The sequence below is a fragment of the Cyanistes caeruleus genome, chromosome 1, assembly GCF_971803275.1.
Source record: "Cyanistes caeruleus chromosome 1, bCyaCae1.hap1.1, whole genome shotgun sequence".
Lineage (NCBI taxonomy): Eukaryota > Metazoa > Chordata > Aves > Passeriformes > Paridae > Cyanistes > Cyanistes caeruleus.
Genome location: NC_141701.1, coordinates 137,628,247 through 137,640,930, shown reverse-complemented (window position 1 = coordinate 137,640,930; position 12,684 = coordinate 137,628,247). Strand labels below are relative to the sequence as shown.

Genomic DNA, 12,684 nt, shown 5'->3' with positions numbered 1-12,684 from the left:
AACAGGACCCAGCAGGAGTGAGCAGTAAAGGGACAGGCTGCTCTTTCTGGTTGATTTTATCCATGGTTGTAAAAGGGTCTACAGAAATTGCAGGAAGTACAATCATAGATTCCAAGATCAGAAGAGACCATTACAATTTTTTAGTTTGACATCTTGCTCAGCACAGGCCATCAGACTTCTTTGAGATGATTCCTGCTTAAGTGGTAGCATCTCTTAGGAAAGTACCTAAAAATTCTGATTTTTAAATTTCCAGTGATGTTGCAAAGATTAATTCACCATTAAAAAATCCCACAAAGTAACCCAAAATTCTTCTCAACAGAAGAGAGCTCCTCCATTTATTAAAAGCTGTTTAAAAGGTTTAGTTTATTTTAAAGGTTAATAACTAGGCTCCAGTAATGAACTTCAGAATGTGATACAATCCATCATGTAACCTGTACTATGTCATCAATGTAACAAGAGTGTAAAAAAGACACTTAAAAGGAGGCATTTAGAGCTTTTTAAACCTAATCCTAAACTCTACTCATAGGACAAACAGTATTTGTCTCTGAGTCCTGGCTAAGGCACTCAAAGTGGCTACACAGCCAAGCCTCTATCAGGGACCCTGTAAACTTCTGAAGATGACACTGCACCATGCAGTGGGAAGAGGATGCTCCAAGGACCCTCCAGTACAACTCTATCCTGAAGTTTCCTCTGCTCTTGGTGATGGAGAGCAGCTCCTGCACACCTGCATGCAGCACATCAGGCTGGCAGGCAAGCAGGCAGGAGGCAATGGGGCAGCAGAGCACAACCACACTGCTTGTGGCTGCAACTGCAGCAGAGAGTGCCTCTTTCCAGGACATTTGGCACTTCTGGGTTTGCAGCCAAGGAACTGGTGGAAGGGGAAACTTCCAAGAGCCACTCCAAGTTTAAAATGCTTCACTGGAGCCTCAGCACTGCTAGATCTCTGAATGATGAGCACCAGTCATGGTGCAGTCTTTTGTGCCCATGACATATCACCAAAGAGAAGATTTCACAGCCCCTCTGTGCAGCACTTCATCTCTGACTGTGCCACTGCACAATTCTGTGCCTCTCTGCCATGCGCTGGTGCTGATGCACAAAGAAATGCACACCCGGACAGAGAAGCTTACAAGTGCCTGACAGCTGGGAGGAGGATGGAGCTAAGGATGGAGCAGTCCCATGGGACCAACTGTGGAGATTTAAGTTCCAGGGGCAGAGTGGTCCCAGGGGATCAGGGAGGTGCATTTTAACCTTATGAACTCTTTTTGAACAGGCTTGCTTATAACGAGTATCACAGTTCCTCTCAAAAAGTGATTCAAATTGGTTCTATATAAAGTTAATTTAATTAAAATGGTTTTAAACCCCCAAAACTATTTCTAGCTTTCTGTGAGTTTTAGGCCTTTACAAGAAATGAGGCCGTCCATCTACCCTGCACTGGCTCCATGACCACATTTCACTGAGCTGTCTTGCTCAGGGCCGTGGGTTGAAGCTCCCATTTCCCCTAGGGTGACACTGGACCAGCAGGACCTCACATGATGCAGATAATGGAGCCAAAAGTGAAGGAGTGTGGAACAGGCATCAAAGTCCAAACCCTGCAGAATTAGGCCACTGCAGGGCTATGTAGGGAATGTTGCTGGCTGCCAGCATGCAAGTGGAAGGTGTTGGGCATTCAGTAGCTCATCTTGCATGAACTGGAGACACTGGTGCAGACTTTGTGCCCCACAAAGAGCACTATTAAGAAAGGCAGCAAGGTGGAAAAGTTTTCAGAGGGCTATTCTGGACACTGACTGCTTCTGTTCTATTTTGAGATCCTATCCTCACATACACTCTTCTGAGACCCAGCATTGGAAAACACCAGTATACTCTTTCAATTGTTCCAGCAGGTGATCTCATTTATGATGATATCTATTTATCACTATATTTGCTAGCTACTAACATAGTTCCTCCCACACAAACAACAAAGCAAAGTGCCTCTTCTCTCCACTTAGAACAAAATCAGGAGGGAGTTATCATGTGAAGAGAGAACTCTCATCTATACCCATAGGATCAGCTTTCTCATTTTCTTTGACTTGTCTCATCTTCCAAATCTTTACTGTGTGGCCTCTGAATGCTCAGTTAAGCAAGGACAGCCCTCCCACCATCCGCTCCCTCACACTTTGCCTGAAGAACAATAGGATGGAGCCAAATACCGCTTCCCCATTCCAGGGGGCATCACTCTCCCCCCAAAAAAAGCAGGAGCAATGGCTATGAAGCCTCCATCCATAGCACCCCTTGCCATCACAAAAACACCACCAGCCTTGCAAATCTGCCTCCAGAGGCAGCCAGGAGGCTGGCAACATCACTCACTTCCACGATGTATGGGAAGTTCTATCAGTTCTACGTCAGGTGTAGATAATTCCTTGGACAAGGAGCCTAAGCCATGTTCTGAGTTGCTGTGGAACTGTCACCACCTGTGGAGGACACACATGGACTGTTCAGGTCCTCTCCTGCTCTGTGCTGACTGGGAAAACAGCACCAGGAAATGGTGGCAGGAAGCCTGTGATGCCCAGAGAGTATCTTGCACTTGTAGTATCTTGTGGTCATCTCCTCTTGGGCCCAAATTGTCCCCAGGTCTCTGAAGTGTGCAGTACTTTCCCAGCCTGGGAACCAGAAGCTGATTTCCCATAGCAGTCCAGATACCAAGCAGCGATATCAAAATGCCTGGTGGGGGTCACCACTGCTTTCACAGGCCCAAGGACTCCCAACTGGGCCATCACAGGTATCTTCTCTTCTGATTCAGAGCAGCTCACAAGCACACGGCAGCCTTGTGACTTGGGAGTGGATCTGGAGGGGGACTGTCACTGAGGCTCAGCAGCTGACACCAGGTGCTGCAGTGCTGCAGCTGCGGCTTCCCCAGATCCGGCCTGGAGAGCTCCCTCCTCCCTTCCTGGACCAGCTGGGCCACTGTGTCACGCTCCACACTGGAAGCACTCCACACTCCCGGGTGTGGCAAGGAAGGGATGATACAAAGGTTTTCCCAGCTGCTAGTGCCTTGTGAGAGTTCCCAGTAGGCACACTGGGAATCAGAGTTTGCTGAAACAGTAATAGCAAGAAAATATTTCTATTTTTATGAAAGTGTGACAAAGCCATTTCCAGGGTTGTGTTCCCTATTTTATGTGGAAAAGCCACTTTTTAAAACCAGGATATAATATTGAACTATGCTGTAGATTGGCAGATCCCACCTCTTGCATTTAAAAAGAGATCATTAAACTGTTAGAGAGCATTATTTGGTATTTAGCCAAGGCCAGCAATTACAGATCTCTCTGCCATATCCAAGATGTGGGGCAGATGTGTGAGCCCTTGCAGATGCACCCAGAGGAATGGGAAGCAATGAGACAGCCACCCTCCTAAATCCCTGTGTATCCACACAGGCTCTGATTAGCAGGAGCAGCAGTGCTGTGGTAGCTTCCAGATCTTCACAAAAGTATCTCTCCACACTGTAAACTCAGCACCAGCTTCCTCAGCACCACTGCACACTCTCTTCCCCTGCTTCAAAACCTTTTTCCCTTTCATTCTTTTTCAGTATCTTTCCTCACTTTTTTTGCTGTCCAGTTTATTTCATCCAAAACACACCAGAAAGGATCCTCCCAATTACCTTTACATCTGTGTTCTGTCCTTCCTTCTCTAGAATGGATGGTTCCACCTGGAGACCTTCATCAAGACTCGCTGCCCTGTCCTATGACTGCTTTAGAGGGCTCACATTTCTTCCTGCCCATTATCCTAACTGGCAACCAGCAGCCATTTCTGCTCCAGGCAAACAGACTTGCAAGGGGAAAAGATGTGAAGGGAAAGAGCAGATGAGCCCAAGAGTAAGGGGCCACATGGCTTTGCCACATGTTACTGAAGGTCTTTGTAAGAGGACAAGCTCCCAAGGCGACAATGTTTTGCCCTGCTTTCAGTTTCAAGCCCACTGGGCAGGAGGAAGGGGCTTTTCCTTCCAAACTATCGTCATACTTGGGCTGGCTTCCAGTCCTGCTCGAGCCCCTTTCCTTTGTTCATCTGCAGCACTCAAATAGCTGCAGAACAATGGCCGAGCGTCGGTGTGTACACACAGCTCTTCCTGCCCAGCCGGCCCCAGCCCCGGTGTGCACGTACTCGGTGTTGAGCAAGCCATGGTTGTACAAGCACATTTTATGGAGTGACAACAGCTTCAACTGGCTTGGAGCTGTTTTAAAAAAGAAGTGCACAGGCACCTTCTCATGCTTACTTCACAGGAGCAGCCTTAGGAGAACAAGCAAGTCCTCAGTGCATGTAGGAGCACCCACCAAGGGCTGCAAGTGGCTGAATCCACAGTAAAACCTGGGTGTGTAAGTGGCAGAAGAAGTTAGGTGAAGTTTTAAAACTGAAGAAAGGGAAGAGTTTTTCCCCATTTTTTTCCCCTGTTCTAGAACTAAGCTTTCCTAAGTCCATCAGAAAGGTCTTTATCATACAGACCACATTAGTAAAACATATTTTCCCACACTCAGCCACTTCCCATTATCCCAGTATTCCCAAAGGCCTTTCTCTAGAAGGTGAATGGATGTGTCACTGGATGTGGGCATCCACTGAGTGGAAAAGGTTACCAGGATGGGAGCAGGATCACAGGAAGATGGTGTTAAGGGTTAGAGTCATGATTAGTTATCTGTCAAGACCAAAAGAAAGAGAAAGCAAAGCCATGGCATGATGCTGAAACTTACCCCCCTTCTGAAGTATGAAAAGTGGACAAACCCTGAAGGTCATGGTGGTAACCAGGACCTGCTTTCCTCCCTTGGCTCCCATGGCTGCTTTCAGTGCTGCTCGAGCTGGTTTTCACCAGAGGTTTCTTGCTGTTGGCCCCAGCTCTGGATTCTGCTTCAATCCCATTCAGTGCTGTTCTCTGAGCAGATCTGTTCCCTGTGGATTCATGCCTGTATCCATCACATCTGTTCTCATATGAAACAGGGGGATTTTTCGACAATTTGTATCCATGAGAAATCAGGAGGTCTTCAACACTGAACATGTTGTGCTGGTTTCATTCACAGCTGTGCCATCAGAAAGCTCTTTCCAGCTGGACCCATCACTACAAAACATAACCAAAAACAAGCAGAAGGCAACTTTAGACAAGGAAAGATACCTTTGATGAGCCAATAGGCTACTGAAGCTAAAGGTGTCATCTTCTGTACTCAGTTTTTCACCCTCTTAATAAAATAGATGAAGCAAAGTGCATGCAGATGCTGATGAATCATATGCTGTCCTTCCCATGACAATACACCTCCCTGCACTCAGCCAAGTAGCAGATGCTGTGCTGCTGCTGCTGACTCAGTCCCTTTCACTCAAGAATTCACTGGTGATTGCAGCTTTCAGATTTCACTAATGTGATCTCAAAATAAAAACTTTGCACTGGAGGTAAACCCACAACTTGAGCAGGCATTTCCTTAGAAAACTATTTTTCTCCAGTCATGGAAAGGTGTGCTCTGTATTATGTTTTAAGTTGCTGCAGGAGGAGAGGGTGGATTACAGAGCAATAAGCCTCTCCCTACAGCTCTGCATATTCTAATTTTTTTAAAAAATGTTCACATAAACAAGGACAAACCACGCATAAGAACAAAAACGAATTATGCAACCACATGAGAAACCCAGGTAATATCAGGCAATGCCCCAGCTAAACAGTCCTCTTTACAGTTTACTTTCTTGTCTCCCTGCACTGGCCTGCTGCAATCCTCTGCTAGAATAACACAAAACCTAAGATTCCAAGTGTGCTGTCTTTACAGCACACTTGCATTGTGTAATATGACTCGAAACAACACGTGATGCCCATGTGTATTGTATCTCAAGGATCTGCAAGACACAGGATGGTCGAGATTTTTCTTCCCCAGTGACAGCCCTCAATTTTGCAGACTAGAGCAAAGATCTAGCAAACTGAATTAGTTGGCTGAAAACAGTCTCTATTGTCTATACCACTCTCACAGCTTAATATGGCAATTACAGAATACCTATTCTTCCAGAGTTTTAAAATGTGTGGAAGGTTCTTAAGATTGTACAAAACAATGGACCCATCCTGATACATTCCTCCTGTTTGAATTGTGCTACCAAAAGAAAGAAATTTTAAAAAGGTGGATAAAAAGGTAAAACACACAGAAATGGATTCATGTAAAATATAAACCACAAGATTATTTTCCCTGCATGAACAGTTCATTTAACACATCTAGTGAGTACTGCATGTCCTTAGCAGCAGCAGGTCCACCTGAGGATCATGAGCCATGCACTCCCAGCTGCTTAAAAGGAAACTGTCTCTGCAAAAATCATGACACAAAAGTGCATTTTATACACTGGTCTCTAATGCTTTTCTTGGGCATGAAGAAAGGAAGAAGTTTGTTCACAAGGATTTACTTGAAATGGAGCAACTATTGAGATGGCTGTTATATGTTTATTAAGTCTCTCATGCTACATATATACAGAAGTGGACAGGTTGTCATGCTATATTTATATATATATAACTGGTTATATATATAACCAGTTTCTGTACTGCAGCACTCTGTGTTATGGCCACTTTTTGCCTATCCAGTGCCTCATCCATTTTCTGTCCTGCCTTGACTCCTGGATGCTGTGCCAGCTGTGGATCCAGTTTGGCCAGCTGCTCTGGGCCAGCCTGGTGTGCAGCTCCTGAGCACTCAGGGACTCTCTGGCTGCCTCTGTGCTGTGCTGCCCACGGTGGCCATGGCACTCATGCAAGGAGAGCTCACAGTGTAGAAAAACAGGCACAATTTTTATACACAGCCACAATTTAACCTGAAACACTGCAAAAGTGGTTTTCCAGCCTGAGAGCCTCCTGAACCTAAACCGGTTTGTCCCCAGAGCTTAATGAATCTCCTCCTTTTTCACACATGTAACACTACACACCCTTTAAAAACAGAGAAATAAAGCTCTGTGCTGAAGATATTAGCCCCAGCTAGAACACAACTCCAAATTCCCAGTAAGAGCTCTGAGCAGGTGAGCCAGCAGTAAGTACAAGCAGGCAGAAAGCAGAGAGGAGTGAGACCCTTCCCTCATGGAAGGAAGGGAAGGCTTTGTGGGTTATTTTTGAATGCTGACCTAAAAAGCTGATTTTCCATCCACCCCCTGCCCAGACTGTGCAAGGAGCCAGGTATCAGCAGAGCAAAGGGAACAGCTGGCTGCTAGAGCTGTTCAGCTTCTAACAGGAGAAAGATCCAATGTGACTACCATAAACAGCAGAAAGCCCATCCAAGCGCTCACAGGTGCAAGGAAGAAATGTGCTTTTCCTGCTATTATCGAGCTGGTTTGGAGAAGAGTTTAACCCCCTCCCTGCCACCTACTGCAGCCATCAGAGAGGCAAAGGTGCGTGGGCAAGAAACCTCCAGCCCATGGGGTTTACTCTGATCCTTCTTTTGGCACCAGTGGTGAGGAGCAACAAGCAGAAGTGCGCCATGAGGAACTGGTATGGCTGTCTCTTCCTGCTCTGCAAACTCACCATGTGTAGAAGGGGAAGCCCCATGGTTATGTGTGGTGGGGCCCCATCTGGGAGATGGATTCTATCACTATGCCCATCACAACACCGCAATGGGAACAGCCAAGGGGGAGAATCCTGCTCCATGCTCACAGCACAAGCTCCAAGAAGCCTGTAGTAGTGGTGGCAGGTGGCCACTCGTTGGGACACAGCCTCAAAGGGCGGTGCAGAAGTAATGAGGAAGTAGCATCTCCTGTACTGGACCTGACCAGGGACAGGGAAGCCGGAAATCCCCGATCAAAGCTTGCAGGACATCAACCATGTCAGCACCCATCATCTGCAAGGATGCTGGCCAGCTTTCTGAATCCGGCTAGAGTTCTGGGACACTCACCCCACCCTCCCTGAGATAAATAAACCTAAAAAATAAAATCAAAGTAATTGGATTGGCAGGAGTAACAAAACCATTGCTGCAGTATTGCCATGTAAATAATCTGGACCTCAGAGTAAAGACTATGCAGAGCTTCTAATTTGAGGGAAGATCAACAACACTGCAAAACAGTTTGTTTTTCCAGCCCTCATTTGTTTTGTTTGCCAATGACATCAGTGCTTTCTGATAGGATTTGCTTCCTGAGGATGCCTGCTATCTTGCCAGTGTTTCCGACTTGTCCCCGACAGCCAGTACAACTCTGCATTACATTGGAAACAGGGGCCAAGCTTTTCTCTGGAAACTTCTCAACAGCACTCTGAGATGCAAAGAAACAAGCGTGAACAGCGGAAATCAGCATCAGCCCCCATGTAGACAGACACAATGGAGACCCACAGCCTGAGCAAGCGGGACACAATGGGATCACCAGATGGAAACGTCATCAGAGCACCTCACCTCGGGGTGCTCTGTCCATGAGCACGAACCTCACCTCCGGCCTGAGAAAAGCCCAAAGCACTCCTGAAAAACACCCTGAAGAAATGGGGTGCTAGTTTCCTCTGAGCTGCTTCTGGAACTCATTCTCAATGGGGGAAACACTTGTTTTCCATTTATGATCTGTCTTTGTCTGTAGTTTCTTTCAGTGGCAGGGGTTCCCAAGCCTTATTATTTTGGGGAGGAGTGGGGGTTGGGTAGCACCACCATCTGTATGATCACCAGTACCAGTGATGATGGATGCTAACACTTGCACCAATGGCAGAAGCAGGTCCTACCTCCATGCTCTGAAATTACTTGCATGGCATTGAATGCTCCCTTCATGGTGCTCTGAGCAGCCACTTGGCAGGCTCCTTTCTTTAGCCCGAGCTCCAGAGAGTATCCTGGCACAGCAGCCACAGATTGGGTGGGAGACCAGATGGGACAGAGGATTTGGTTCTGGCTGCCCTCTGTAATACCTCTCCTGCCCTCCACTACTTGAAATGTAGGAGAAGGTGGTAACCCTTTAACTGGCTGAATTCAACACATGAAGTCCTTCTTGGGCATGATTTTCCCTGCCCATCTCCGCAGAACTATTTATAACAATAATGTAAATGATTTTGTACAACTTTCAAGAAAAGAAAACATTGAAGGAACATGATTCATAGTGCAAAAGGAAGCATACAACATCAAGAATTGCCAAAATCAAGGCACCCTGCATGGACACACAATTTGCTGCGGTCTCTAATTACATGACTTAAGGCTACTGAATTCTGCGGGACTCTGGCCTCGATTGGTGTGCAGGCTAGGTGATGGTAATTTCTCCTGGGCTGTCTCTACAGCAGCTATTCAAACACTGCTTGGAAGATATAGTTACTAACAGGCATCTGAATTACAAAGTGTATTATCTAGATGGGTCACACATTAAACTAGCTTATCTTCACTCACGTCTGGGTGACATTATTCCCATTTCATATCAGACATGTGCCAGACAGAGCATTTATGCAGACAGACTAAAGTGAAAACAACCCTCTCCACTCTAGACACCCAGTATGAAGTGCTTACAACCTGATTTTTTGAAGGACTCAGCTTTAAAAGTGAACTAGGTATATTCAAAGCAACTGCTGTAAGAACCTATTGCCTCTGCACGTGAACCTAAGTGTGGCAAATAGCTGTCCACACAATGAAGACATGGGATGAGCCAAAAAAGCTGGATGCAGTGATTTGTGTACTGTGCTTTCCTCCATCCTTCTGTCTAGCTAATCCAACACCAACACTTGTCCAGGAAGCCACATATCCCCCCACCCCTATTAACTCCTTACCATCATGCAGCCCAGTGCCTTCATTTCCTCCTTCCCACACTCACCCAATCCTTCTTCCTGTCCTCCCTCTCTCCTCCAGGATCCCTTCACTGCCCTCCTCTCTCCCGGTCCCACCAGTTGAGTCACTCTTCCCGCAGAGCCCACTACTGTGGCAGTCAGCCCATCCTTCCTCCTGCACCCCTCAGAGCTTCTGCTGGCCAGTCCTCAGTTTGCATCCATCACCCCAATTTCTTTGTTCTCCTGATGGACATTTCCTGTCCTGTCTACACTTCTGTGCCTGCTCTCTGCTCCCATTTGAGACCCATCTCACCTATACCTGGAAGAAGCTGTCATTACAGGGATGATCCCACTCCAGCAGCACAGCCCTGGGCCAGGGCTACACAGGTCTGTGCTCTGCTGGCACATCCCTTGGAGCAACGAGGGCATGAGCACAGGGCTGGGTCACCAGTGGGCTGCTCAGCACCAGAGGCTGGGGTGTGCTGATGGATGGGGAGAAAAGTCTTCAGAAAATGGAATAACTCAAAACAGAGATGAGTCTGCTAAGAACACACACAGATGCCTCCAAGCCTTGTCACCATAGATCCAGCTCCTGAACATGATGGCACCGCAGCTCTCAATCAAAAAACTGGAGGATTTATTTTCTTTCCCCTTTCTAATATGGGAAAAACAATATTCCTTCTCTCCTCCCCTCTAGTTCTTCTTGGAAATGCTTGAATTGGTTTAGCTGACAATATTAAAATAAACCTAGCCTGAGAGACAGACACAACCTGAAAGTCTCAGATCAAGTGATAAAAGCCTGACAGACAAGAGCCATGGAAAACAGGTTCTTACGGTTGTTCTAATACTAGATGGTGCGACTTGCTCTGTCTAAATATAACCCTGAGCTACATCCCAGGAGGATATCTAAGGCTTTGGACATATTAATTGCTCCTGTTTTCTCACTCTGGTTTTGCATGTGTGCATATAAAGCAGCCTATCAAAAGCACATTAAACAAGGCTTTTACCTTGCTAATTTCATCTTTTGCAGGACAATAAAGTCAGATGGGACTGTAAGCAGCAGGCTGCAGTGATGCTGTGCATGCAGCCACCCCAGAATGCCATGCCCTTGCCCTCTGCTACGGAAACAACCAGCATCACACACACTGACTTATAGAGACACACTCCATCAGGGAAGATAAAATTATTATCTTTATTTATTATTAAAAGTGTTTGAAGAGCCTTCAACAATAATGTTCACTATGACCAAATTTTAGCTATATAATGCAAAGATACTCTAGAACACAGGAGAAAGAGATGAAAGAACATTAATCCAAGTTGGATGTATCCAACTTGATGTGGCTTAATGAAGCACAGGCTAGGAGTAACGAAGGAGTAGAGAACTAGTCAGGGCTGCCTCCAAGCCATGAGTAAATACCTTCTAGAAATTCCCAAAGGATGAATGAAGGGCAAACATGTTATCTAACTTCAAACAAAAGGGGGGAAGGAGACAGATCTGGGGTATCATAGACCAAACAGCCTTGCTTTGATATCAAATCAGACTAATAATTACTCAATTCCTTTGTAAATACTTATAACAAGCGTTGATTTATTGTGGAGCAGGAGCAAGTGTGCAATCCAAGAAGTTTCCATCTCCCTGCTTGCCGCCTTGCACTGCAGCTGCATCCACTCCCACATGATAGTCATGAGAAAACAGAAAATACAGACTTGTCAAGAACAAATTAAGCCTAATCTATTTAATTTTCTTCTTTGATGGAGCTGGGAGCATAGTGACTAGGGAGGAAAAAACAGTAGAAGTCACACGTTGGAATGAGGAAAGCTTTGATGAATGCATGTGATAGTCTTATATGCAAACCAGGTGAATACAATTGAGGTACAATTTACTCAGTGGGCAGGTATACAAATGCTTCAAATCTGTACTCAAGGAACAGTAGCAAGTCCAATGTCAACTTGAAAAGACACATAAGAGCTGTGCCTGGGGTCTTGTTCTATTCGGTATTTCCATTAATGACTTGTAAATTAGGAGGAAGATTACAATCACAAATCTCTAGGGAATGCTGTGAGCATTTTCAGGGATTAAAATTAGAATAAAATCTTAATAAATCAGAGACCCAGTCTGAAATGAATGACTGAGATTCAATACAGGCAGGTGTAAAAAAACATGTTGAAGAAGAAGGATGTCATGCAAAACAAAATGGGGCATACAGCAGAAGAGTCTCTGGGGCTAGAGTCACAAAGGGGGATGACATCATTTGACTCAATGATCTTAGAGACCTTTTCCAAGTTCTACAATCCTATGGTTTTGTGATAAGAGCAGTGCAGGGCTTGGTACACACAAATGAATAAGCTTGGAGTTACATCAAGAGGAACATCATGCATCAGGCTCTTTACTCCTCTCAGCCCTATATCCAGTTTGAGTCCTTCCTCAAGCAAGATGCTCTCAGGAATGATAAAAAATTTAGCCAAGTGTGACCCCTAGAGAAGAGGGTACAAGAAATGGGCTTGTTTAGTTGGAAGAAAAGTGTGGAGAAATGAGGGTGAGAGAACAAGAGACAATAACAAGTTTTAAATATGTCAGGCTGCTAAAAGGCTGTGATAATCTTGTCCTACTCCCTGCAGATGTGGATAACCAAAGGGACTGACTTAGGGGGCAGCAAGGGTGATTTAGATTAAATATTGAGAGGAACTGTCTAGCCATAAGGGTAGTTATGCACTGTTTATTCTGGCAGGCTGTGAATCAATACAGGTTTTCAAGAACAGAATGAATGAACATCTATCAGAAGTGGTGCAGATAAAGCAATCCTTCCTCAGAAACAAGGGATTTGGGGTGGAAACTAAACTTTTTAATATTCTTTCTCTATTTTCCCCCTAAAAAACTTATTGTTTTGTTGGCATGCCCCACATATTTCCAAGAAAGTCAAAACTCTTGTGCAAGTCTCTCTGTGTTACAACCAGCCCACTCAACTCAAATAAAATGTGACTTTCCCCTCCATCCCCAGCCCCTCTGCTGC

General features: G+C 45.5%; 1 protein-coding gene across 2 annotated transcripts in view; it reads right to left on the bottom strand.

The window, feature by feature from the left end:
• The window catches only part of JCAD (junctional cadherin 5 associated), a 60,926-nt gene that overhangs the window by 11,096 nt on the left and 37,146 nt on the right, over positions 1 to 12,684 (bottom strand). For both annotated transcript variants that reach the window (XM_023920105.2, XM_086862170.1), the window contains exon 2: positions 4,713 to 5,074. In XM_023920105.2, coding sequence (XP_023775873.2) covers positions 4,713 to 5,014 — 302 coding nt within the window. In that variant the 5' untranslated portion in view covers positions 5,015 to 5,074. The remainder of the gene's footprint in view (positions 1 to 4,712; positions 5,075 to 12,684) is intronic.